At 43.4% G+C, this 26,127-nt stretch overlaps 1 protein-coding gene across 10 annotated transcripts in view; it reads left to right on the top strand.

The window, feature by feature from the left end:
* The window catches only part of SYNE1 (spectrin repeat containing nuclear envelope protein 1), a 410,287-nt gene that overhangs the window by 266,441 nt on the left and 117,719 nt on the right, over window positions 1–26,127 (top strand). For 8 of the 10 annotated variants that reach the window (XM_045842724.1, XM_045842726.1, XM_045842728.1 and 5 more), the window contains 6 exons: window positions 4,504–4,698; window positions 6,180–6,353; window positions 9,488–9,679; window positions 17,745–17,879; window positions 18,855–18,964; window positions 24,738–24,894. In XM_045842724.1, coding sequence (XP_045698680.1) covers window positions 4,504–4,698; window positions 6,180–6,353; window positions 9,488–9,679; window positions 17,745–17,879; window positions 18,855–18,964; window positions 24,738–24,894 — 963 coding nt within the window. The remainder of the gene's footprint in view (window positions 1–4,503; window positions 4,699–6,179; window positions 6,354–9,487; window positions 9,680–17,744; window positions 17,880–18,854; window positions 18,965–24,737; window positions 24,895–26,127) is intronic. The other 2 variants (XM_045842725.1, XM_045842723.1) reach the window with 1 other exon arrangement.

The following is a 26,127-nucleotide window of genomic DNA, read 5'->3' as shown; positions in this document are numbered from 1 at the left end:
GCATATTTGACCACCGGGACTTTTTTTTTAAAGTGACGTGAAATTCACATCACATGAAATTAGCCATTTTAAAGCGTGTGACTCTGCAGCATTTAGTACTTAAACAATGTCATACAACTACCCCCTCTATGTGGTTTCAAATTAATTTTCATCACCTCAAAAGAAAATTCCACTCCAATACGCTTGGCTCCTGGATCTTACAGTTAAAAACTATAGCTATCTTCCAGAAACATCCACTCCCTCTCGAGAGTAAACAGAAGTACGAACAGAGAGGCTTGACTCTAACACGACGAAATGAACGGTTCTAGCATCTTTCATTTTCTAATTCTCTCACTGCATACTTCAGAACATTCAGAGAACTGCTTCTGCAGAACATTGTGAGTTGCGAACGGAAGCTGCTGGTGACTTCGCTGCACAGCTGATTGGCCAAATCCCCTGAGATTAAATGAGGAGGCTTTTTTTTTTCTTTTCTGGTTTCTTAATGATTCAGAAGCGTGTTTTCTCTGTCAAGAGTTAGCAATAATTCAGTTAGATCTATTGAGCTCCCACTATGTGCACAGCTAAAATAGATGAACTTTTCATTAATATGTGATTAAAAAGCCTGCTTTAGAGGAGGAGTGAATTACCAACACACTGTGCAAAGAAAAAAATGTGGTTGTGGCTTAGAGTGGTGGGAAGTAGATAAAAGGAAACTGTTACAGGTCCGTTGGGAGACACAGATTTGAAAGTTGGGGAGGGCAGCAGGAGTGCCAGGTAGAAGGCGCTATAAATGTGCGTGTGAGGAAAGGGACCGGGGAGGGAATGAGAGTGAACTTGGTGTGAAACAGTGAGGGGGCTCTTCTTGCTGCTACAGCGGGTCATTGCAGGAAAAGGCAACGAGGTTCATCTAGTTGTGGAGCAGCCTGTAAATGACACAAACCAACTGATGTGAATTATTTTATACTGTTTGGCAAGCGAGTACCAAGAAATTATCATAAAGTAGTAGAAAATAATTGACTGGACGGAAAGCATTTTGAACATATAGTAAGCAAGATCAGTCTGTGATTCTTTACCATCCCATTAAAATATCCCAGCAAATTCTTTCATCGAGATTGACGAGCTAATGCTAAAATATATCACGAATGTATGAAAAGATATATGTCGACATTTGAAAGGGTCAAGAATAGCCGAGGCAGCCTGGAAGAAGATGAACCAAGTCAAAGGGTGTGTCCTGTTGGAGCGGGCCCCACGAAACTCTCGTGGTCCTGGGAGTGTGGCGTTGGCACGGACAGCCAGCTGGGCCCGGAGCAGAGCTAGAAGCAGAAGTACACTCGCGTCTACACAGACACGTGGTTGTGTCAGAAATTATACCTCAAAACACTGAATTAAAAAAAAACATGCTTTCTAAGTAAAGAATGCAGGGTCCATGTCCATATCTATGTGGAAAAACTTTGACCCCTGCCTACATGGGACACAGAGATTAAGTTCACGTGGATTGTAGATCTAAATGTGAAGGTAAAAGAAAAAGTCTTAAAAGAATGTTTCTCAAACTCTCTGTAGTGAATAATTTAAAATTTAAAAAAATATTCTAGACCATCGCAGGTCAGTATGTTAGTAAAATAAAATAAAACACTGCTTGGATGTCAGGTGAATGTCAAGAGGTTATAAAAGCTTCCTGACATTTTATCCACGATAGCTTTACCTCGCCGTGAACTGGTGACAGACGTTTTGCAGACTAATACTGTTTCTTGGACCACACTCTGAAAAGCATTCTTCTGGAAGATAACATGTGAGAATGTGTCCATGACCTGGGGGTAGGCAAAGACCTCATAAAGAGGACACCAAAGGCCTTAACTTTTCCAGTGGAAGAAAATATTGATGTATTTCAGACCACAACCTAATCAAGAACCTCTGTTTGTCAAAAGGCACCCTCAAGCAGGTCTTTTCCCATTAAGGGATACATACATCACAAAGTGGGAACAGATGTTTGCAATACGTAAAACCAAAAGAAACACCAGTACTCTTTTTTTTTTAAGTTTAATATGTATTGTATTTTTTTCCATTACCATTTAGCCCCTTTATACCCCTCTCCTCTGAGAAAACTTTTTTTATTGATTGATTTTAGAGAGAGAGGAAGGGAGAAAAATAGACAGAGATTGATTTTTGTTGTTCCACTTACTTATGCATTCATTGGTTGATTCCTGTATGTGCCCTGGCAGGGAATCAAACCCACACAACCTTAGTGTATGGGGACAATGCTCTAACCAACTGAGCTACTCCAGCTAAGCAACAAGCACTCTTATCCAGCGTAAATAAACATCTCCACACATCAACAAGAAAAGGAAAGTTTCCAATAGAAAATGAGCAAAAGATTTTGGGGGGTAGTCATCAAAGAGGATATTCAGGTGTCCAGTAAGCCTAGGGAAAAGCGCTCAATCTCATTGGTCATCAGGGAAATGCAGATTAAAAGGACAACGAGATCACTGCCGTGAACCCACTAGAAAGGCTTAAATGGAAAAGATCCACAAACCAAGTGACCGTGGGGTACGCTACACTGATGAAAATGATCAGCTTTCTCCAGATGACGTGAGACACTTCCACATTCGTGTCGGATTGAAAGAAGCCAGGCATGAAATGGTACATCAGGTGTGATTCCATTTTTACAGAGCTCAAAAATAGGCAAGGTGAATCTGTGACGTATACAAGCCAATGCCTTGGTGGTCTTTGGGAAGGAGGGAGGCGGTGACAGGGAGGAGGGGCCGGGGGCTTGTCGAGTCCTGGGAGTGTTCTCGTTTCTGATCGGGTGGGAGAAGCATCAATGGGTGTGTGCAGTTGGTAAGAATTCATAGAGCTGTACCTTTAGTCTGTGCACTAAGCGCATCTAATAATGTGAGTATAACTGTTTATATAAAAAACAGTTAAACATGACGACACTTGCTCCTAGAGAAAGAGAAGGTTTGTTTGTTGCTGTTTTTTAAAAAATATTTATGGAGAGCCTACAACGAGAAGCCCACTGACCGACAGAGGAGGTGGGAATTGCGCCTGTAAGGGCACATTGGAAACCGAGGGAACGGAAGCCCCTTCTGCCCCGAGGCCTGATTTTCTGACACAACTTTTAAATCCTAAGAATTTTTCCTGCCAAGATTACAGCCATCTTTAGCAAGTCGTAAAACATGAAAACTGGAAAACAAAACCCATGTATAATTGTGATGCATGTCAGTCAGGAAAACAGGGTGCTTGCTACCGTACAGAAATGGCTCAGGGTCCTGGAGTTACTATTAAGGCAGGCAGGAACATAGGAGCTGGAAGGGCGTGTGGGACGAGAGGCAGGCAGGGGTGAGACCATACAGGCAAGGGGAAGGAGCCTGGACTTTATTTTATAGGCAATAGGCCACCAAGTAGTTTAAAGGAGAGGGGCGAGAGGATCTGATTTACTTTTTTAAAAGCTCACACTAATAATGACTTCGTGAGACAATGTGAGCAGGCAGCTCAAGGTAGCCGTAGACTGTGAGGGCAATTCAGGCAAGAGAGTTGGCTCTGATGCAGGTGGGGGCCGAGGAGATGTGCGATGAAAGCAGTGGGCTGCGGTGTGGGACTGGAGGGAGGGGGCCGGTGAAGTGAAGAGCGTGGGCTGACTCCTGGGTCTGGAGGCGGAGCTGTGCAGAGGAGCGCGGTGCGTTTCCCCGAGGCAGGGAAGACTGGAGAGGAAGCAGGCTTGGTACTGTGTAGGAGGGAGCCGCCCACGAAACGTGTCTGTTGACCACGCCAGCCCGATCCTGAGGACAGATGTCCAGAATAGGGACGTACCTTTGCAAGTGCTCATTCAGCCTCAGAAACTGTTTAAAGTCTTGGAAAGGCATCTCCCCCGGGAGAGACTGAGAAGAGAGAAAACAGGATTGGAAGTTAGTCCTGTGAAACCTGCAGTTTTAGAGTTGGGAAGCCAAGGAGAACTGTGAGGAGAGGGTGATGACATAGGAAGAGGTGGCGGATTTCTCCCCTTTTTTAAAAAATTTTAATTGTTGTTCAAGTACAGTTTTCTGCCTTTTCCTCCCATCCCAGCCCACCCCCTGCAGCCCTCCCCACCCCCCTTTCTCCCTTCTTGTATAAAGTAAGTTTGGGATTAAAATGCACGGCTGTCTCAAACTTGGGGAAATTTGGCGTGGGAAAAATCCTGTGGAGGAAGAAAATGATGAGTTTCATTTTCAACGTAGAATTGCAGATGCAAACATTAATTGGGCATCGCCCTTTCATATGATAGATGAGCCCATTGAAAATTAGAAAGATTGATTAAAGTGTTCAACTCATTTAAATTAGTGACAGGAAAGGTTTTGAAATTAGAAATTTTCTGACAGTCTAGTACTTTCATTCTGAAACTTGGTTTAATAGGCCCCTATTTGCCGGTGAATGACCAAGCATGAAATACACTCACTAATCTCAGTTGACGTGAGACTCAGCCCGAGATCGGATTTCTTAGTCCCCCGAAAATGCATGCGTACGTGAGTGTGATTCCAGCCTTCCCTGCAGGCTCTGATGGATGAGATTCTCATGCTCCAAGACGAAATCGGCGAGCTGCAGGCGTTTCTCGCAGACGAGCTGGTGTCCCAGTCCCCGGAGTGCGACCCCGTGGAGCAGCTGGCCTTGCAGTCCACGCTTACCGTCTTGGCCGAGCGCATGTCCACCATCAAGATGAAAGCGTCGGGGAAGCGACAGCTCTTGGAGGTAACGAGTAACTCTGAAGCCCCTCGTGTCCGTCTCTTTGGAGTTGTGTTGGCAAGGGTCTGGGTAACTTACGTGACCTGAGGTTTTACTGTTCCTCACTCCCCGGGGGCTGGTTTAGTGTCTCAGGGAGCATCTGGTGGACAGAGCACTGAGTCAGTGTGTCACCATGAATACGTCTCTTCACCCCCCTCTGCATCGTTTCAGCATGAGAAACTGAGAATGTAGAAAGCGAATACTTGTAGACATGGGCCTCGCACAGAATCACTGTAGAAGGCTGGCACGATGGTTTGCTGTGTTTAAGGAAGAGCACCCTTTGAATAGTATCACTAATGGTGTGAAGAATGAATCTTTGGTCACTGTTAGCCAATTCAAGCACGCTGATTCATGAACATTTATTATTTTCTTTGTCTTCTTATAATTGCTGGCCCTAAATGTGCATGATAATAGATCTGAGAGTCCGTAAGACCTGTAGACTCGAGTGTGTTTCCTTGTACCTCTGGGACATAATTAGTTCTCAATACATCTTCAATACTCTACATGAACTTTCTTTTTTATTTAGCTTCTAACTGTGCTATAATTCTATTAACCATGGTCCTCCTATTAGTATGTAGGCTCTTTCTAGTTTTACTGTTATTAGATTACTCAGATCATATATTTGTATATTTCTTATTTGGAAGAAATTTAAAATCAGTGTGTCTGCTCTATTTAAACTTTATTTTAAACTAAAATTTAATTTAAAATAAGAATAATAAATTATTCATAAAATAATTTTTAAATAAGGTATTTAAAGTACCTTATCTTAAGAATTAACTTTATAATTTATTAATATCACTCCCAATCACTGTATGAAACATTTGTGGAGTTTCAAAATATACTGATTGGTTTTGATTTTTTAAAAACTATGAATCATTTGCCACCATTGAAAAGAAAAGCAGAAATCTAACAAAAAAATGAATTTCTGCTTTTATTTAAGAAACTAGTAACACTGGGCTACTCTTCTGGAAGGGAATCAATTGCCTGCAACTGCGCAATACTATCTTTTTAGGTGGGCCATACCTTCTTCAGTTTGCCACAGTCCCCACCCCTCCCTGCAGTTTCCCCAACATTTGAGCCACGTACCTATTTCCATTTACCAACCATCTTATGCCATTGTTTTGTTCTAACCCTTGATCAATTTTCATCATTCGCACTATCTGCCTGATCTTGCAGGTGTATCGTTTAAGAATGTTTCCACTCTTGGTACATACTAGAGTCAATGGAGATGACTTTTAAGATTGTAAATCTTGAGACTCACCTTCAGAGATTCTGACTTATTTCTCTGGTGTGTGGTTCAAGAATAGGTTTTTCTGAGTCGTTTGTTTGTTTGAAGTTGCTCTGTTCATTCTACATGCAGCCAGGGCTGAGAACTGTTGCCCTATCGTGTTGAATCCTGATGATTTTCCCTCGGGGTGAGCGAGCTAACGTTCCCCTTAATTCGTCAGGAGAAGTTAAATGATCAGCTGGAGGAACAGAGGCAGGAGCAGGCCCTGCAGAGGTATCGCTCGGAAGTTGACAAGCTGGACGACTGGCTCCTGAGCACCAAGGCCACCCTGGACGTTGCACTGGGCGCCTCCAAGGAGCCCATGGACATGGAGGCCCAGCTGGTGGACTGCCAGGTACGGAGGTCATCCCGAAGGAGTATGGCAGCACCACAAAGCACACGGTTTTTAAGTGTGAGAACGTGGTGGTGAAAAGGCTCGATACAGATGTCTGATGTTCACAACCCACATACTTTATATGCGTAGAGAGCAGAAGAGCAATATCTTATAAAAGCTTACATGAAATTTGAGCTTTGTCTTTTGAAAAATTTTTCCCCTGGCTCGCGTAGCCAGTGGATTGAGCGCGGGCTGCGAACCAAAGTGTCTCAGGTTCGATTCCCAGTCAGGGCACATGCCTGGGTTGCAGGCCATGACCCCAGCAACCGCACATTGATGTTTCTCTCTCTCTCTCTCTATCTCCCTCCCTTCCCTCTCTAAAAATAAATAAATAAAATCTAAAAAAAATTTTTTTCCAATAGTTTCTAATCTTTAGAAAGTCTTCAACTCCCTAAAGGGAATTTTTACAAAGATTGTATCTGGGGCTAATAAAAAATACAAAGCCAGAGAGAAGGACTAGTGAGCAAGACTGGGGTGAACACAGCAGGAGAGTTTCCGAGGTTCTCTGCTGCAATTGTGGTTCTAATTCTGACACATTTTTGGGAAAACTTGAAAAACTGTCGGTTATAGGCAGACAGACTGAACATAGGGCAGTTGTCTTTTTGGAACAGAGAATTTCTCTGATGTGAGGTCTCTTAGAATTCAGGGATAATGGCTTTAAGGGCTTATTGTAATATTGTTTTCTTACCTCTTTGTTTTGAAAAACTTCAGACTCACATATAAGCCTAGAGAATATCTCTAATGATCTCCATGTGCCAATCATCGAATTTCAAAGACTGCGAACACATTATACCTCATACGTGGGTGTCGCATACCTTAAAATCTGTTTCATTTAACTAGCAAGTCTCTAGAAAATCCTACCTAATCTGCAGGGATAAATATCAGTAAGCGTGACTTAATATTTATCCCATGTAGGGTCAGAGGTAATACACAAAAACCATTAATTAATGAATGTTACTTTTTTTCTTAATGTGAAGTAATCCATTTTGGTCATTTCTTTTATGATTTGAGATTTATGGTGACACCCATCGTTACAGGTTGAATTTTTAAAGTCCTTGGATAACTTAGCCCAAGGACTTTAAAGCATTCAAAGCATTCAAAGCATTATGCAAAGCATTATTATCCCCTGCTTCCATGCTAGACAATAGACCGCCACATGGCAAGTGTTTTCTAGTCTTTAGCTCATATTTTCTAAAGTTTCCTTCTGGAAAGAAACACCTATTTTTAGCATTTCCTTTTAGCACTTGAAATTCCCACATGCGCCAGCATTTCAAAATATGTTTGCCTTTACTCCCACCTGTCCCTTTGGGATACCTCTATTTTTATCGTTATAGAAAGTCCATAATTTAAATAGTATATTTCAGGACTCTTACAAAGTACTAAAATGGTCTTTTGACAAAAAAATGGTCTTAACAATATTTTCAGAAACTGAAGCATGTGGAATCACACAAGCATGCAACTGTTCCTTGGTCAATTCAAATCTATTGATATTTGCGCCAGTCGTATGATTATAACTGTGGCTGTTATACAGAATTAGGGCCAAATTACGGTGGTTGGGGCTCTGGACACTTTGCTTCCGTGGGTCCCTTCTTCTATTAAAAATACTAAAAATTGTATTTTTATTTTACAACTGCTTTGGTACGAAGACTAATATAATCCAAGGTGGATTCATTTTTTTCTTCTGATTTTATTTTTTACTTTTAAAAGATATCATTTATTTATTTCTAGAGAGAGGGGAGGAGAGAGAGAAAGAGAGGGAGAGAAACATCAATGTGTGAGAGATGCACCAATCAGCTGCCTCTCGCACGCCCCCAACCAGCCATGTGCCCTGACTGGGGATCGAACTGGTGATCTCTTAGTTCACAGGCTTGCGCTCAATCCACTGAACCACCCCAGCCAGGACTATTTTTTTCTTCTGATTTTAAAATAAATTACAATTACAACATTTTCTTGAGCCTCCCCAAAGTATTATGGACCCTCAGAACTATTTCAACTTTGCCTAATGAAAAGGTCAGTCCTGCAGAGAATTATACTAATTTCTCAAAAATAACCTTTAAGATATTATCCTTTAAACCCCATTTCATAAAAAATTCACTTTTTTATTTAGTTCTAGATTTTTTATTCAAACTGATATTCTTAAAAATTTCTTGGCAGTAATTCTGATTTTGTACATGGAAATAAAATACTATTCTCCTTAATAAATTGCTTGATTGAAAATTACTTGATAAGTTAGGAAGTGCTTTTCAGAGGGTTTAGAGTGAGGATATAAAAATAGAACAATTTCTGTGGGAAATAACATGGGTGTTACTTGTTTTGCTTGATTTATTTTCTTGTTTGGTTTTATTTTAAATCTTGACTTGGAAGAATGGAGACTATTTTGCTGCTTCTCTGGACTTAGCCTCTGTTTTAGAAGAAAACATTCAGAAATGTATGGCTAAAAATACATCATTAAAGAAACGATCATCAATGTAAATGTCAAGAAACAAGAATAGCAATCTGAAAAACAAAATTGATCCGAAGAGGCAATGTTTTGAGAGAGAAGCCATTGTAAATTGACAGGGAAATAGTTGATCATGTGACGTCTTTACTGTTATGAGCCATAAGCATCACTTCTAACAATAAAATAATAACATAATTGTAATAATGGGATAGCACTAAGGCCTGGCCTTTTCTCCTTGTCTGCTGATTAGAAAAAAATGGGCTTCCAATGTGTTTTTCCAATATATTTTTTATCCTGTAACATCTAGTCTTAAATAAGAGGGAAATCAATACGCTTAAGAGATTTAAGAAATCTATCCACTACTCTTCAAGGCTGTAGGAAATCTGGGATGGAAAACATGAAAGCATATTCTTTTTTTAAAGATTTTATTTATTTATTTTTAGAGAGGGAAGGGAGGGAGAAAGAAAGAGAGAGAGAGAAACATCAATGTGCGGTTGCTGGGGGCCGTGGCCTGCAACCCAGGCACGTGCCCTGGCTGGGAAAGCATATTCTCTTGACGCAAGATGTGCGACGTGCTGTGTGTGCGTGTGAGAAGCAGTCGCTGCAGAGGCCGGCAGGGTGTGTGTGGGTTTCACCCCGGTCTCTGTTGCCCTAGAACATGCTGGTGGAGATAGAGCGGAAGGTGGTGGCCTTATCGGAGCTCTCGGCCCACAATGAAAACCTGCTGCTGGAGGGCAAGGCTCACACGAAGGACGAGGCTGAGCAGCTGGCAGTGAAGCTGAGAACCCTCAAGGGCAGCCTGCTGGAGCTGCAGAGAGCCCTGCATGACAAGCAGCTCAACATCCAGGTGAGGCCGCCGACACTGTGCCGCTGCGGGACAAGTGAATGCTTGCCCGCTGCTGGCGCGCCTTTTCCGAGCCTGTCCATATAAGGGGAAGGTGGGGATGGTGCACACCTTTGCACAGACCTGCTTTACACAGACTTGGGCACAGATTTCCAAATGGTTTTCTAAGGACTGTTGGAATCTGTGGACCTGAAGATCGCAGTGTAGGAAAGGAGTTAAAAATAAATACTAGAATCTAGCAAATACGCAATTTAAAAGAGTATTTAAACACAGTTCATACATTAAGATATTCTGAAACGTTTTTGTATGTTTTCTTGTATTTCTCTTACATTTTACTTTGTAGATACACTTAGACTTTTACTTAGGATCTACAACTTTAGAGTATTCCAGGTGAACTGAACATTTTTACTATCATGTAGCGATCTTAACCTTCCCTTATAGTGATTTTTGTTTCATACTACCAGAGCTTTGGAAGGATAGTATTTGCCTAGTATATCTTTTAACTTTCCTTTGATTTCACTATTTCTGTGTTCTATTGTTTTAGATTTGATTCTTTTGAAGATCTTAGTTATTTATTTTTAGAGAAAGTAATAGAGGGAGAAAGAGATGGAGAGAAACATGATATTTGAGAGAAACATCAATCTGTTGTCTCTTGCACGCCCCCAACTGGGGACCTGGCCCGCAACCAGGCATGTGCCCTGACTGGGAATCGAACAGGTGACCTTTCAGTTCGAAGGCCCACGCTTAGTGCACTGAGCCACACCAGTGAGGATGAGATTTGATTCTTTTAAAGAACATTTAACTGTATTTTGTTGGTTTGAAAGTTTTTACCTAATCATAAAATCTCTGACTTTTAAAAGATACAGTTAGATTTATTGCAATTACTGCTATGTTTCAGCTTTTATCACCTTACTTTTTGTTTTCTATTTTTTCCTGCTCTTTTTATTAGTTTTCTCCTTTTTAACCCTTGTTTTAAGTGGCTGAGTGTTTTTCTTTGTTTGTTTGTTTTTTACCCTCTCCCTTCTACCACACGCATCTAGTGCATTCTAAGTTTACATCTTAATCTCGCTCCAGATCAGCATGAGGAAGGACCCGATCAGATTTTAACCACTGCAAGGGACTAGAGTAGAAGTTGGGAGACCAGTTAAGAGGTATAGTGCAGAGGCAGAAATGACGAGAACTTCTCAGATTCCGGATAATTGGGAAGATGAAAACTATCTAAAGAAGAGACTTGGGAGAGGAAAGCATAGTAAGGTCAGGAGTTTAATTTTGGGCAGGTGAAGTTTGAGAAGCCTATTACATTTCAAGCAGTGGCGGGAGTTCAGGGGAGAGACCAAGACTGGAGTCATCGCCCTCTAGATGGCCCTTAAAAGCGTGAGATTTGATGAGCTCACCAAGGGAGTAAGGGGAGAAAAGGAAGACCAAGGTCCTCGAACCCAGCCCTGGGATGCCCCCGTGGTGAGAGCGTGGAAGGTGTGGAGGAGCCCACAAAAGAGAGTGAAAAAAAAAGAGAAACCAGTCATGCAGAGCAGCGGTCCCCAAGCTTTTTGGCTCTGGGGACTGGTTTCATGGAAGACAATTTTCCCACAGATGGGATGGGGGGAGGAGAGACTGGAGGTGCTCAGGCAGTAGTGGGAGCACAGCTTTGCTTGCTCCCCGTGGCTCACCCCCTGCTGTGTGCCCCCGCCCCATTCCTAACAGGCCACAGTACGGGCACTGGTACACAACCCAGGGGTTGGGGACCCCTAACGTACAGGAAGCCTAGGAGTTTGGTTCCTAGAAACCACTTGAAAATACGTGAAGTAAGAAGCAGATTGAGATGTGACCGCTGGGCTTAGCAACATGCGGATCCCCCGGGCACTCAGCAACAGCTGTTTTTCGGTGGAGGAGCAGAGGCACAGGCTCCAAAATGACAGTGAGAAAGGGAGGGGAGGCACCGGCGAGGCAGCGGGCAGGCAGCTCCGGAGTTTCGCCGCAAAGGAGAACAGGGGCTGGAGAAAACTATACAAAGTGGGTCAAGGGAAGTTTGTTTCGTGTGAAGGTGAGAAGAAGAATGGCAGACAGCCACAAGCCAGACTGCACACAAAGGCAGAAGGATGCACATACGTGTGCAAACACACACATGACGCTCCCCCCGCAGAACAAGTGTGCCTGTGTGTCTTTCGTCCCAGGAGCAAAAGCTACACCAGAAATCCAGGCAGAACTGGACTCCTGAGACTTTGGTTCTCTGTGCCGGGGCTTCGGGGTGGTGACCAGGCCCAGGGCACTGCCTCCTTGCCTGAGCCCAGCCCGAGCATGCCCAGCCCGCACTGTGGAAACTGCCCCCTCAGCAGAGCCTCCACCCATGTCTGTCTTGCTCTGTCTTGCCTGCTTAGGCTGTCTGTCTGTCCGTCTCTCTCTCAGTGACTTGTTTCCATGCACATGGACATAACTCAGTAGAGGAAAAGTCAATGAAAAAGAAGTGAGGTTGCAAGTCCAGTCTCCTGTAGGAGGGAGAAGAGGGGATCAAAGGGGAAGGGGCGGTCTGAGAACTCCAGTGTCAGGAAGGAGGGAGACGCCCGTGTTGGGGTGCAGAGGCCAGCAGGGGACGATGGGGTGCCAGGATCTCGGTGGACACGCAGTACCCAGAGGGGCTGTCATTGCTTCTGTTTCCTCAGGGAAATGATTTTTTTCAGACGAAACCACATATTTTCAGTTCTTTGCTAACTGCATGACTTTATGATCTGAAGCATCAAACCTAATCAGTTGAAAACCACTAGGAGCAATAGTTTTGTATCTGGCCGAGCTCCTACTTACAAAGCCGCATGCAGTTGTACCTCCCTGCTGGGGGCAGGTAGGGGTGGAGGGGACCGCCTAACTAACACACAGGCACCTGGAGGGAGGGACTGAAGGGCGGGGGCGCACGGCCCAGGGCCTCAGGGCCGGGAAAGGGGATGTAAACCGGTGAGGCAGGCCCAGTCGGGACCTTGGCGCCCTGCTCTCCAGGCGAAGAGGCAGCCGTGCACTCCAGCTGCTGTCATACGAAGATTTGTAGTCGGCATTGCTAGATCTTCCAGAGAAGGAAATGTGGATTTATAGCTAAAGCCTTCCGATTTAAAAACATTTAATTCTAAAATTTAAAAATAATTTGTGCGCCAAATAAAGCATACCCAGAAGCCAGACCTGGTTCTTGGGCCATCACTTTGGAACAGCAAACTGTTGTTCATTGGTGTTCACCAGTCACCTGGGGCAAGATCCTTGGGCTTCCTTTTCTTGCGGATCAGTTTTCTCATCTGTAAAATGGGGATAGTACTAGTATTTAGCTTTTAAAAATCCTGAGAATTTTAATGCAACTAATGATTACAGTAAGTGCTCAAATCGCAGCGAGTATCATAATGAATAGCAACAGACAGTTTGCAAACCACATTCTTTGTGAGGAAAGGACTCCTGACATGCGTGAAGGCTGCCCTTGAGATGGACTTGAGACTAGTGGGGCCAGGCTGGTTGTGCCGACAACTGCCTGCGCTGCCCACACCTGGCGGGTCCTGCCCACACCTGGCGGGTCCTGCCCACACCTGGCAGGTCCTGCCCAGGGCCACAGAGATTCTTCAGATTGAGTCAAGTCCTGATTCTGCTGTAAGCTTTCCCAAGGATACTGATGTATAAACTGTAAATACAGGGAAAAGGGGTCATATTTTACTGCACTGAAATCAGTCACTGTTCATTTTAAAAATATTTTATAAGTTACACCATCTTTCATCTAATAAGTCTCCATCATGTACAATTTTGTTGGCTTTTTAAGATAGAATTATACCTTTTTGAAGAGATTATTTTCCCAGGCGCTGTGTGTGTGATCATTGCCGTGAAAGGGGTCCTTTCCCCTCGTGCAAGAAATTCAGAGTTGACCTGAAATTAACTAATGGGTGTTGGGGCAAATGAACCTTCCACTGAATGTAGGCGTTAGTGAAGTCGTGCCCTTCAGCTGGGGTTCGTGTGAGTCAGGAGGGCGGGACTAGCTCCCTAATTGGAGAGGGGCCGGAAGCACAGCATTTCTCAGAGCTACTCACCTGGGAGGTGGCCTATGTGCCAAGGCCGTTCTTTCAAACTAATTGGATTTCTGTTTGTATCCAGGAAAAACCAACCTCCTTAGCACCCCCTCCTCCATGGGTTCCTACTGTATATGAAGGGACACCAGACTTGCTGACATAGAATCATCTCTTGAAGGACATGTTATCTTTTCTTCGCAAGGAGTTCCTGTCATTTCACACATTATTATCCACCCAAGGGGGCAGACAGCCCCCTTTATATTTCATTATATATATATATATATATAATGAAATGCTTTATAAAGAAATGTTTTATTTAATGTTCAGCATTCTCCGATCCTCATTAATCTTCCATGGAATGTTCCTGGCAAAAGAGGCTACTGTTCTAGTATTTCCAAAATACACAGCGGCGTAGCTCCACCCAAGGAGGATTCTGGAGACAGGAGTCACTTCCGATTCCCTAGCCAGGAGAGAACACTGTTATCAGATCTCAGAGAAAGTAATTACTGTTATTTTATTCCTTCTGTTGGTGTCTTCTCATCACAAAGGGAAAAGGAATGACATCTCAGCTAGATTCTTAACTCCCCCTTTTTTCTTTTTCTTCTTGTGGTCTAAGTGTTACATCTCAAAGTGACTCAATCAGCCAGAGAAAAAATCACTAACTGAAAAACCAACCTAACCACCTAGAAAATACATACTAGGCATTTGCTTCTGATGTTGCATAATTTCTTTTTCTTTAAAGATGTGAATTCAGTTAGCCAACTATGCCTTGCCTTTCTAGACCATGAGTCCTGAAGTCTGAATATGTGTTTGTGCGTGTCAAGTGGTGAAACCACCTGTAGGGGGGGCTCCGCCCGCAGGGCCTCCCCTGCTGGCCACCACGGATGAGGATAAGTCTACCAAGACAGGATCTGCTTGCTGAGGAAAGGTGGCCGATCTCTCAGAGGAGAAGGGCCAGGAGCCTGTTCCTCAATGGGTTTTTATTGGGTTCCATTTGCACAGGAATACAGGTAAAGTTCATCAATCATTGTCAGGCAGTAAGGATCAAACAATAGATAACATACAAAGAACTACTAGGGCTTATTCTAAGTCAGGGTCAGTTAGCTAAAGGGCTATAAAACTTGGGGAAACGAACTCATTTCCCACTCGGACCCTTATCAGAAAATTGAGAGCATTCTTAGTAAAGCAGGTTTCATAAAGCAGGATTTTATGTATTTTTTCTTAGGCCTGATCGCCCCAGGGAACCTGCCATTTCCAGCACAGGACTGTACCGCCCTCTGTCATTGTTTCAGGCTTAAGTCAGGCAGAGGAAGTAAGAAGCCAAGAGATTAGGAGACTTCTTGCAGACAGAATGAGGACTCAGGCTATGTCAAAGCCAAGTGGCAAAGGTCCATCACCCCTTTTTGCTGTAGCCCCCCAAGTCCTTCCCTGGGGGGCCCCTGTGACCATGCCTGTCTTAGGTTGTCCTTCCCTTGAGGAATCTTATCCATCATTGGCTAATCAGTTATGCACTGAGGGCCGGGCAAGGTAAAGTAAAGGGGGCAGAGGCAGCGCCCCTGCCAGGGAGATAAGCTTTGTCTCCTTAGCAGCTCATGGTCCCAAGGTCTCTCCCTCAGCCTTAGCCATGGAGGGTTACAGCTTCTGAAACCAGGCAGGGCGGTTCCCAACAACCATCCTTAAGACCTCACATTGTAAGTGTCCTTTTTCTAAGCACAAATTCGGTGTGAGAAATTTGAAAGAACAGCTCTCAGTCAGATGGTAGGAACCTGATAGAAGGGTGAGGTGGTGAACTGAGAAGTCACCACGCAAGTTTTCAGCTCGGAAAACAAACCTTTTCTAAGAGCAAAGCAGGGAGGAAGTGGCCGGACCCCATCCAAGAGAGGCGTTCTCTGCAGGCTCCTGTCGAACCGCTGCATCATTCCTGCCAGAAGGTCCAGGATCTGTCAGAGCCTTTTCTGGCCCGACAGCGCATCTCAGACGGAGAGAGTCTGTTTCATGTAGAAGCTTATGGGCCATCAGCACTAGAAGGGTGTCAATCCTCCCCACACCTCCCACCTTCAGGAGAATCACTGCTTTTCTGTGATGGGTTTCCTGGAGGAGTGGGGAATATTCTGAACTGGGTGTTCCTCATCACCCATGGTGAGGGTCTTGTGAAATGCCATCAGCATTTTTTAGACCAAGGGCATCCACATTGTTCTGTCTACATGATGTTTTTCTTGCTGGGAAGCTGGATCATCTTCAAGGGAAGGAAGTACCTGTGAGTTAAGGTGGCTCAGAACCTGGGAGAGAATTACCTAGAGTATTATTCCCTGTATGCTTCATCATCTCCTTCAGTTCATTTCTCTTCAAGCACTGATGCCAACTTTGAAAAGTTTATCATCTCAACATCATCTCAAACATTTTGCAGTTTAATCCTAGGATTTTCATGAATAGAAGGATAAACAGACCCCATCTGTTTTCCTGTAATAATGTCTACATAAAAAACATCCAAGCTTGCAGACAGTTCTGGTAAGAGTTTATTTGAGCCAAGCGGATGGCATAGGCCAGGGAGCAGAATCTCAAATGCTCTGGAGAGAGCATAACATAACATTTCTGCCGTTTCTTGTATGCATTTGAAATTAAGGAGGGAATGTAAGGAAGATTATATGGAGATGGGGGAAAAAATGAGGCTAGGATTGGATTACAGGATAGTTAACAAGATCATGTTGGGGGTGGCTAGGATTGTTTCAAAGGTGTGTAGACCTAAATGCAAATGCACAGAAAGGTGGACAGGGCCTGCTGAAGGTAGAGATAGGCAGGGGGCATGAATTCCCACCCTGAATGGCCCATTTGGGGATTTATGATCAGAGCACCCTGTGAGGTTCCTTTCCATCGAATTCTTTTCCCATCCACAATACGTAGTGTAAAATTCTGAAAATAAGAGGAAGATCGGGGTCTTAGTGGGCACTCTGGCAGGATGAGCTGCCTCCGCTGGGGTGGCTGGGTCCCGTTCTGTGATCAGATTTGGCAGAGAGGCAAAAGACAGGAACGGCAGCTCCAGAACTAGGCAGCAGGGCTCTATGAAAACAACCTAAAAATGTCCCCGCTTCCCTGCGCTCCAGCCACCCCTGGTGCTTCAGTGCCATTGCTTCCTGAGAGAGGCCAGTTTCTTTCTCCCAAGGTCTTCTTCCTCCAGCTGTTCCCAAGGCCTGCAGGGCCCTCCCCCCGGATCTCTGCCATTACTGGGTGCCCAGGGCCCTTGTCCCCTCTGAAGATGCCTTGTCTGAGCAGCTTCAGAAACCCTTCCCCTTCTTTCTCTCTCCCACTGTCTAGTTTCCCGTTCTTGGTGGGCTTCTCTTACCTTCTCTGATGTGCTTATTGTTGACCTCCCCAGCAGGGCCCCGGTCTGGCTCCTTCTTGGCAAAGTATGCCCAGTGCCTAGAACAGTGACTGGCACACAGTGGGTACTTAATAGGTACTTAGTGAATGAGCTGCCTTCAGATCGTGTGCTTTATCCTTTGACACACTCACCTGTGTCACTGGAACATCTCTCATTCAGAACCAGTTTCATTCCTGTGTGCAGTATTCCAGGGCCTTTCAAATCCCATCAGAAAAATCAAGCAGGGAGGATAAATGTCTGCCAGACAATAATTACCTTTGCCCTTTTCCTGTCTCGAAGCCAGCGGTGGCAGCAGATGGCACTGGGGTCTGGTCCTGGTGGCGTCAGTGGAGGAAATGAGATCCAGAGCTACTGTGCTCGAATCGTGGAAAGCATTCGGGAGTAACATCTGGCGACCCCATCAGGCAGCTGAAAGGCCCAGCCTCTAAATAAGCATTTCCCCCCTCAAATATGTCTGACTATAATCACCTATTTATTATTCTCCCTCTTGCAAATGCCATACATTTGGTGGTTGTTGTGTTACCATTTTTTTAAAAAAATGCGGTTTCACATCCAAATGGAACCGCTTTGGTGTTAAACCGGCCACACTGAAGTAGTCGTAACGCCGCTCTGGTGAGGGTCTTCCTGTGGGTTGCGTGACTCTTGGTTTCTGCCTTGTGAAAAGCAGGGGACGGCACCGCAGAAGGAGGAGAGCGACGGGGACCCCGCAGCCACCCAGAGGCCCGGCGTCCAGGAATGGCTGGCCCAAGCTCGCTCCACCTGGGCGCACCAGCGGCAGAGCAGCCTCCAGCAGCAAAAGGTAAAGCATGTCCTCCCTCCCTCTGGCCCACAGGTCTGCCAGGCACGCCCTTGAGAGAAACGTTACTTGTGCACTAAAGAGGATACACCTTCGTCTTCTTTTAGCACAGACTTGGCTAAATGTTCCAACGTCCTTATTGGTGACTGCAGGAATGCTGGGTCCTCTGAAAGTCTATTATTCTTTAACAAAAGCTTTAACAGTAGTGTGACAAGTAAAATCCTCCTGATCAAGATTACCTACTCTATTTTCAGACTTGCCCCAATTTCAGACTGTTTTATGTAAGAAGAACCTCAGGAAAGCCTGTGAGAATTGGTGAAAGTCGGAGTTACATGTTTTTTAAAGAAATGCAATTTATTTTTACTTTCAAGTAGATTCCAACACAAAATAGGATTGCAAATTATTGCCCGATTGAGGGGGGGAAGAGTTTTGATGAATAAGAACGATTTCTCATTGATAAATTAACTTTATGTATCAGGCATATCACATTTTAATTTTTTTTAAAGAGCAAAGGCATTTATCATAAAATCTGAAAAAGTGTTGGTCAAGGAAGCAGGCCATTCATTAAAGAGCGGCAGCTGCTTGTCGAGGCTCCGCGTCCACAGCTCAAAGGCGGTATTCATTTTGAAAAAGGAAACTGCACTTCCTACCACTGGAGGGCACCATTGCCCAACAAAATTTTCATTTCCCATTGAATTCTCCACACCCCCCACACTCCCCACCCCCCCTCACCGCCAAAATTTTCAGAGATCTTTTATCAAAGCCAGGAAGGCTATGGAGTACTTTGGAAAGGTGTTTGAGGCTCTGCCTAAACCACACTTTTTATGCAATGTGCAAAATTAAAACTTACCACAAGAGCCCTGTGAGGATTTTGCAAACACAGAACCATGACTGTAGATGATGCTCATGGGGTAACCAGGATGTGTGTGTGTGTGTGTGTGTGTGTGTGTGTGTGTGTATGTTGTCTTCCTGGAGCAGGAGCTGGAGCAGGAGCTGGCGGAGCAGAAGAGCCTCCTCCGGTCGGTGGCCAGCCGAGGAGAGGAAATCCTGACCCAGCACTCGGCTGCGGGGACCTCTGGCGCTGCTGGGTATGTTGGGACGCACTCTCCTCTGGGCACTGGTTTTCGAACCAGAAATGTAAACATCTCAAGCGAAGTCGTATTTTAAACATCTGCAAAAGTTTAATCATCTTGTCTTCACTTTATGATATTTGGTGTCTGGCACAAATCATGTCCCCTTTTTATTACAAAATCATAAGCATGTAATTCTGTAACATGACAATATCACACTCAAGCACACCACATGATATTTTATTTATTTTTTAGAAAATATTTTTTTTGTTTATTTTAAGAGAGGGGAGGGAAGGGAGAAAGAGGGAGAGAAACACTGATATGTGACTGCCTCTTGTGTGCCCCCACTGGGGACCTGGCTCACAACCCAGGCATGTGCCCTGACTGGGAATCGAACCGGTGACCCATTGGTTCGCAGGTCAGCGCCCAATCCACTGAGCCACACCAGCAAGGGCCCATATGACATGTTAGATGAAATGCTCCAATTAAAACTATAAATTATCACACCTGTATTATTACCCTAACACCCACATGCACGCAGGCCTTACCTCTGCCGACCCTGTACAATTCACCTGCACTTTGAATGCTCTGCTGCGCAGCGTGGGTACGGCTTATGCAGGCGAGCTCATTTGCCTTCTTTCCAGTGTGCTCAGCTGTCTTTCCAGAGAAGAGACTCCTGAGTTCATTTTTTTTTTAAATCAAGTAACAAATACATCATGAAAATAGATCATGATGCGTCTATCTGAACATCTAACTGCAAAATATATTCCCCATAAGAACTTACCTTCCCTCAACGTCATTCTGAAAAATAAATGTACGTGCCTACTAAATATCTTGATTTTTCTCGAAGACCTATCTTTATAATATCTACGCACAAAGTCATTGAACTTGGAATCCTGCGGTAGAGTGGGGACTGAAAGTCTTACATGCAGAAGAAGAGAGTGTTAAAGGAAATATTAAGGGAGTTAGACCATTTTCAGGTTAAAAATTTGGGTTTCAAGGCTGGAAGGAACAGGAGCCACTGTAGGGGTGAGGCTCCCCATATTTGGCGTCAGGTCTGGGCTTGATTCTGATTCAACAGCTGCCACCATGAAAAAGTGACTCAGCTCCAAGCCCCGGGTTGCTCATCTGTGGACTTAGGATAATAAGTGACCACCTTCATCCCAGACGGGCTGTGAAAAGTTGTGAATGTCCCCTGAGAGGATGCATAGCAAAACTCTTTTTTAAAAGATTTTATTTATTTGTTTTTAGAGAGGGAAAGGAGGGAGAAAGAGAGAGAGAGAGAAACATCAGTGTGTGGTTGCTGGGAGCCGTGGCCTGCAACCCAAGCATGTGCCCTGACTGGGAATCGAACCTGCGACACTTTGGTTTGCAGCCCGCGCTCAATCAACTGAGCTATGCCAGCCAGGGCAGCAAAACTCTTTTTAATATCCAAAGCTTTGAAAAGAAGTTTGGGTAAAACCTGTGTTCCTGGGTCACGGAAGCTTGTGGGAGAGGACTGCAGCGTCCTTGGCAACCACACTGGGTTAAACAGCTGTAACTACGCTGACTTCAATTTTCTCATTTCTGAACATTTATTCGGAGGAAATAGTGTAAAGGAGGAAGTACATATGATGAAGATAATTATTGAAATGTTATTTACAATCCAATCATGGAAAAGGCAGAAATTCCCACTAGTATAGAAAAGCTTAAGAAAAAAGTCTATGCATATATAATCTTAAAAAATTATAACAATATGAGAAAATATGTGACAGTAAGTAAAATGGGACATGAACTGAATGTGTAGTGTGTGTGTAGGTAAGAGCCGTACTAGTATGTAGATTATCAAAGCTCACTTTGAAGAGGGATGATTTAGAGAATTTCTTTTGTTTTCTTTTTTTTTCCAGTTTAATTAGTGTTGACATAATATTGTCGGCATGTAACACCAGTGCTCACTACACACATGTATACATATGTAACCACATATGCAGGGCAAAAGCAGGTTTATAGTTTTTATATGGAAAATAACACAATAGTTAATAAATAATAAGACAAGGATAAACTCTGGGTTTCACATACTCACAACTGTAAACCTACTTTTACCACACCCAATTTGTATGTATTTAAGAATTTCAAGGGGAAAATAATAGAAACAAAACTAAAGTGCAATTTCAATAGACATCATGACAAAATGTATAGAAAATAGGAAGGATTTTTTTAAAAGATTTTATTTATTTATTTATTTTTAGAGAGGGAAGGGAGGGAGAAAGAGAGAGAGAGAAACATCAATGTGCAGTTGCTGGGGGCCGTGGCCTGCATCCCAGGTATGTGCCCTGACTGGGAATCGAACCTGCGATGCCTGGTTCGCAGCCCATGCTCAATCCACTGAGCTATGCCAGCCAGGGGAAAATAGGAAGGAGTTTTAAAAAAGAAAAACAAGACAAAATATTAATAGTTAACAAATATCAATGAAAAATAAGAAGGACTAATATGGCTTCTATAGTCAGAACTCCATGAAAGAACCCTATAACCAAAAACTGTGTTAAAATATAAAGGGATTTAAAAACCCCTATTGGGGATCATGTTTAAAAATGCTGAGGCCATAAATATGTGTGTCTGTATAAATACACAATGAAAAAAAACTGTTTCTTCTAACACTTGCTCTTAAGACTTGCTTTCACTTTGCATTTTATATTCTTTTCCCAATCCTTCTAAGGTGTTTATGCACCCCTCATAGTTTTCTGAACATTTTTGCCAAACTATTTTTACAGACCCCTCACCCACACTTCGCCTCCTCACTGCGCACTCCCAGAAAAGCAGTAGGAATCTTGCCATGGTTTTTTTTTTCTGTTTGTTTCCTTGCCTTTCACTTTGGAAAGGACCCAGATAAAAGGCAAACAGCTATGAATTGCTCTTCCAAATATAAAAAAAAAAATATTTGAAAGAGTAAGCTGCTGTGCAGTGCTGACTTTCTATACAAGATTCACGTTCAAGACTGCTTATAAATTCCTTAGTTTTTATACAAAGATTTTAGAAAAGTCACCTTTAAATCTAGTTGATTATAGTTCAGCTGTGCCTTTCAAGCCGTTGGGCACATATACCACGTTACTAGGTTTTAAAAAAAGGATTATGTTAAGTCTTTAATTTAGTAGCTGATTTTCTAAGACTATTAGTTGTGAACTGGTTTATGTAAGAAAACCCCTGTGGGAGGGGCATGACTTGCTTCATGGGTACAAATGAGATACATAAAGAATGAGTCTGGTCCTGGCTGGCGTAGCTCAGTGGATTGATCGTGGGCTGCGAATCAAAGGATCGCAGGTTCCATTCCCAGTCAGGGTACATGTCTGGGTTGCAGGCCATGGCCCCCAGCAACCACACATTGATGTTTCTCTCTCTCTCTCTCTTTCTCCCTCCCTTCCTTCTCAAAAAAATAAATAAAATCTTAAAAAAGAAATAGAATGAGTCCTATGCAAGGTGTAGGGTGGTTGATGGAGGGACCTTTTTATAATTGCGAAGGAAACTCAAGTGAAAATTAACTGATACAAATATCAAAGGGAAAGAAGAATATTTTCCACGAGAAATAAAGGGCTGTGTTCTAATTTAAGGATGATTTGCTGATGATATTTTATATGTGTCCGTGATTGAATGTGAGAATGTAGATATTAACCATCTACTGGTTTTACGCTAAATTATTATACAAACATAAATAAATTAAAAAGTGGTGAACTACAGTCCACCACCACAAAAAAAGCACAATAACAAATTTAATGTCATAAACATGTTAAAACTTGTTGCTATGTAAGAAGATTTTTAAAAATAAAAATTCAGAGACTAATATAACAAACAAAATTGAAAGAAGTATCAGCTTTTTAAATACATTTTGTTTATTTATTTTTAAAGGGAGGGGAAGGGAAAGAGAAAGAGAGGGAGAGAAACATCTGTGTGTGATTGTCTCTCGTGTGCCCCACTGGGGACCTGGCCCACAACCCCGGCATGTGCCCTGACTGGGAATAGAACCGGTGACCCTTTCTTTGTAGGCAGGTGCTCAGTCCACTGAGCCACACCAGCAGGATGAAAGAAGCATCAATTTTATTTTGGCATTTTCTCCACTCAGTATTACTTTTTCAGATATATCTGTGTTGATATATAACGATCAAGTTCTTTTAACTGTTTAATGTTATTTTATATTGGAAACATCATGTATTCACCCATTTTCTAATTGATAGGCATTTACATTGTTGCCATTTCATTTTTTGGTTGTTACTGGTATTACTGAACTTCTTTTGTGTTTCTAACTGCACAGGTGGGCCAGATCCGCTAAGTTATATCGTAGAAATAGAATTCCTCTCTTGTAGGCTTATAAATATTTTTTTAAAGATTTTATTTATTTATTTTTAGAGAGGGAAGGGAGGGAGAAAGAGAGAGAGAGAGAAACATCAATGTGCAGTTGCTGGGGGCCCTGGCCTGCAACCCAGGCATGTGCCCTGACTGGGAATCGAACCTGCAATGCTTTGGTTCGCAGCCTGCGCTCAATCCACTGACCTACACCAGCCAGGGCAGTATTTTTTAAGGTTTAATTTCAGCAAACTCACCTAAAGAAACTAGTTTGTCAATTATTACTTTGAGAAGAATTGGCTTTGGGATAGTGTAGAGTATTATCCTGCCAATGAACTTACAACTTTTTCCCACTTGAGCAAAAGTTTTTGTCAAAGTAATAACTAGTGTCTCTATGCCTTTCAGATGTCATGGTTCTATCAGCACTTCAAAACTCCTGATAAGTTAGGATCTATTGGAACTTGCATACCCCAAATTCTTACCATTACCATTGTCATTGTCATTGGGCCCCATTTATTGAGTGACTGTTACTTCCCAGGCAGGATTATGAGCATTATGTGTATCTTCTCTCACTTTATTTCCCATAATTCTGCGAGACAGAGAATATCTTCATTTGAAAGATGAGGAAATGGTGACTTGGAGAAGTGATACAAATTACTCAAAGTCATGAATCTAATGTGCTAGAGCAGGGATTTATTTATTTATTATAATTTTTTAAAATTTTTAAAGATTCTATTTATTTATTTTTAGAGAAAGGGGAAGGGAGGGAGAAAAAAAGAGAGAGAAACATCAGTGTGTGGTCGCCTCTTGAGCGCCCTCCACTGGGGACCTGGCCAGAAACCCAGGCATGTGTCCTGACTAGGAATCGAACTGGCAACCCTGATGTATTTATGTTTAATCTTTTTTTCCAATGGCAGTTAGCATTCAGTATTACATTATTTTCAGATGTGCAGCCCGTGGAGCAGGGATTTAGACACTCAGCTCTGTCTCCGAGTGCCATAGTCATTCTCAGACGCACACTGCTGCCCGTCTTTGAGGGTGACAGGCAGGTGCCTTCTTTCCTTGGCCGGAAGCCCGGTGCATGTCCTGAACGCTGATCTTTGGACTTGGGGCAAAAACTCTCAAAGACTAAGTCACATTGTTACGGTTTTGAATTGATATGTGGTCTATGTGTCAAAGGATGCGAGTACATATCCTTTCTGATCCCAAAAGATGCAATCATTATTACCTTTAATACTGGGCTATTTTCTATGTACTTTTAAATGCTCACTGTCTTCATGGTCCCATTATAATGTATTTGTTTTATGGTTAGGCTCACATTTTCTTATTGTAATTTATATGTTTTCAAGAGGGAGCTGATGACTAAAAGAATCTGGTTCTAGTTTTAGAGGCCGCATCCAGCGCACGCGATACGTCACCTAGAACCGATCGCCTCTTTACACACATTGTAAACTTGGAATATTTATTCTTCTAATAGTGAAAAACCTGCTGTGTCATCCCAGGAGTTGGGGATGGAAGGGGAGAGGCCCGCTGCCGAAGACCAGATGAGAGTGAAATGGGAAAGTCTGCACCAGGAGTTCAGCGCCAAGCAGAAGCTGCTGCAGAGTGCTCTGGAGCAGGAGCAAGAGCAAGTGGTATCGGACATTTCGCTTTTGTATGCTAAGTACTGTAGGAGGTGTACAGCTTTGGCGAGGCAGGATAACCGCGCAATAATCTATATTTTCATTATCGATACCAAAATAAGACGTGGAGCAAACTATTCTCCTTACCTTTTTATATGGCTTCCCCTAATAATGATATATTGATGTGTGAACATTTGATGTCTAGGTACTACTTCCTCAGAGATAATTAATAGCTGATTACTCTTTGGCATAAACCGTTAAGTTATACGTGTGCCTCCTTTTCCCACCACTTTGAAAATCATGGGTGTAGGCCAAGGACATATCCTCTTCACACGTTCCTGACTCATTGTTTGAATTCTTGATTCCTGGTGCAGGTCTCGGGGACTTGCCTGCTAGCTCATCTTCACGTGATAGCAGTTCCCCGTTCTTTTGGCTGTGAGGGGTACTGACAGCCCTCAATCAGAGACTGCGGTCTCTCTGACTATCCTAAGTCAGATCAATCCAGGATACCTCTAGGAACGTTTTATGCTATCCATTCATGCCCAAGCCCTAGATTCCACCTGTAGTGCATTCACCTTAAAGCGCCTGCGTGATTCATCCAAGACTGCAGCCCTCCCGGACATCTACCCAGTACCTGCCCTTGGCGGGGAGAGCTACTCTTTCTCTCGGTCAGTGCCCGCACCCAAGGGTCCTCCCTGTGAGGTCACTGGGAAACTGTGTTCTGCTGCCACTGACATCCCCGCATGACGCCTGGGCTGTTAGAGTTCAGGTGCGCATTTATAGCTCACTGCCCTGGGGGCTGAGAAGTGGGAAGCATTGAAGGTTATTTTGTGATGTGTTTGCAGTTCGTTGAGTGCTTTATTTTAGGAATCACTGGTCATTTGCACAAGGTGCCTTCTACACTTTCGTGTGAAGAAGTAAGAAAAGGAAGGGAAGAAGCAGTCTGGCTGTGAGAGTTTCCAAGAAGAGAGAGAATGGTCACTTAATGAACATATTTGTGTTCTAGGTGTTCACATGTCTAACAGGGAGGTTGATATTATCCCTACGTTGTCTATCTGTAAACTAGGTCTTGAAGAAATTAGACAATTTCTTAGGGTCTCATGACAAAGAAAGAGACAGAGCTAGGGGTGGACACAGGTCTAGCCCACTCCCAGTCCCTCCTCCTCTACACCAGCGTACTGACAGCTTTGGGTACTGGATACGCTTACTGCCCTCAAGCGTGAAAACAGGCACTTTGGGAACGGG

This window comes from Phyllostomus hastatus, unplaced genomic scaffold (genome assembly GCF_019186645.2).
Source record: "Phyllostomus hastatus isolate PE091 unplaced genomic scaffold, TTU_PhHast_1.1 phas_contig_40, whole genome shotgun sequence".
NCBI classification, from domain to species: domain Eukaryota; kingdom Metazoa; phylum Chordata; class Mammalia; order Chiroptera; family Phyllostomidae; genus Phyllostomus; species Phyllostomus hastatus.
The sequence above is the reverse complement of the archived record's forward strand: the minus strand, read 5'-3'. Positions and strand labels throughout refer to the sequence as shown.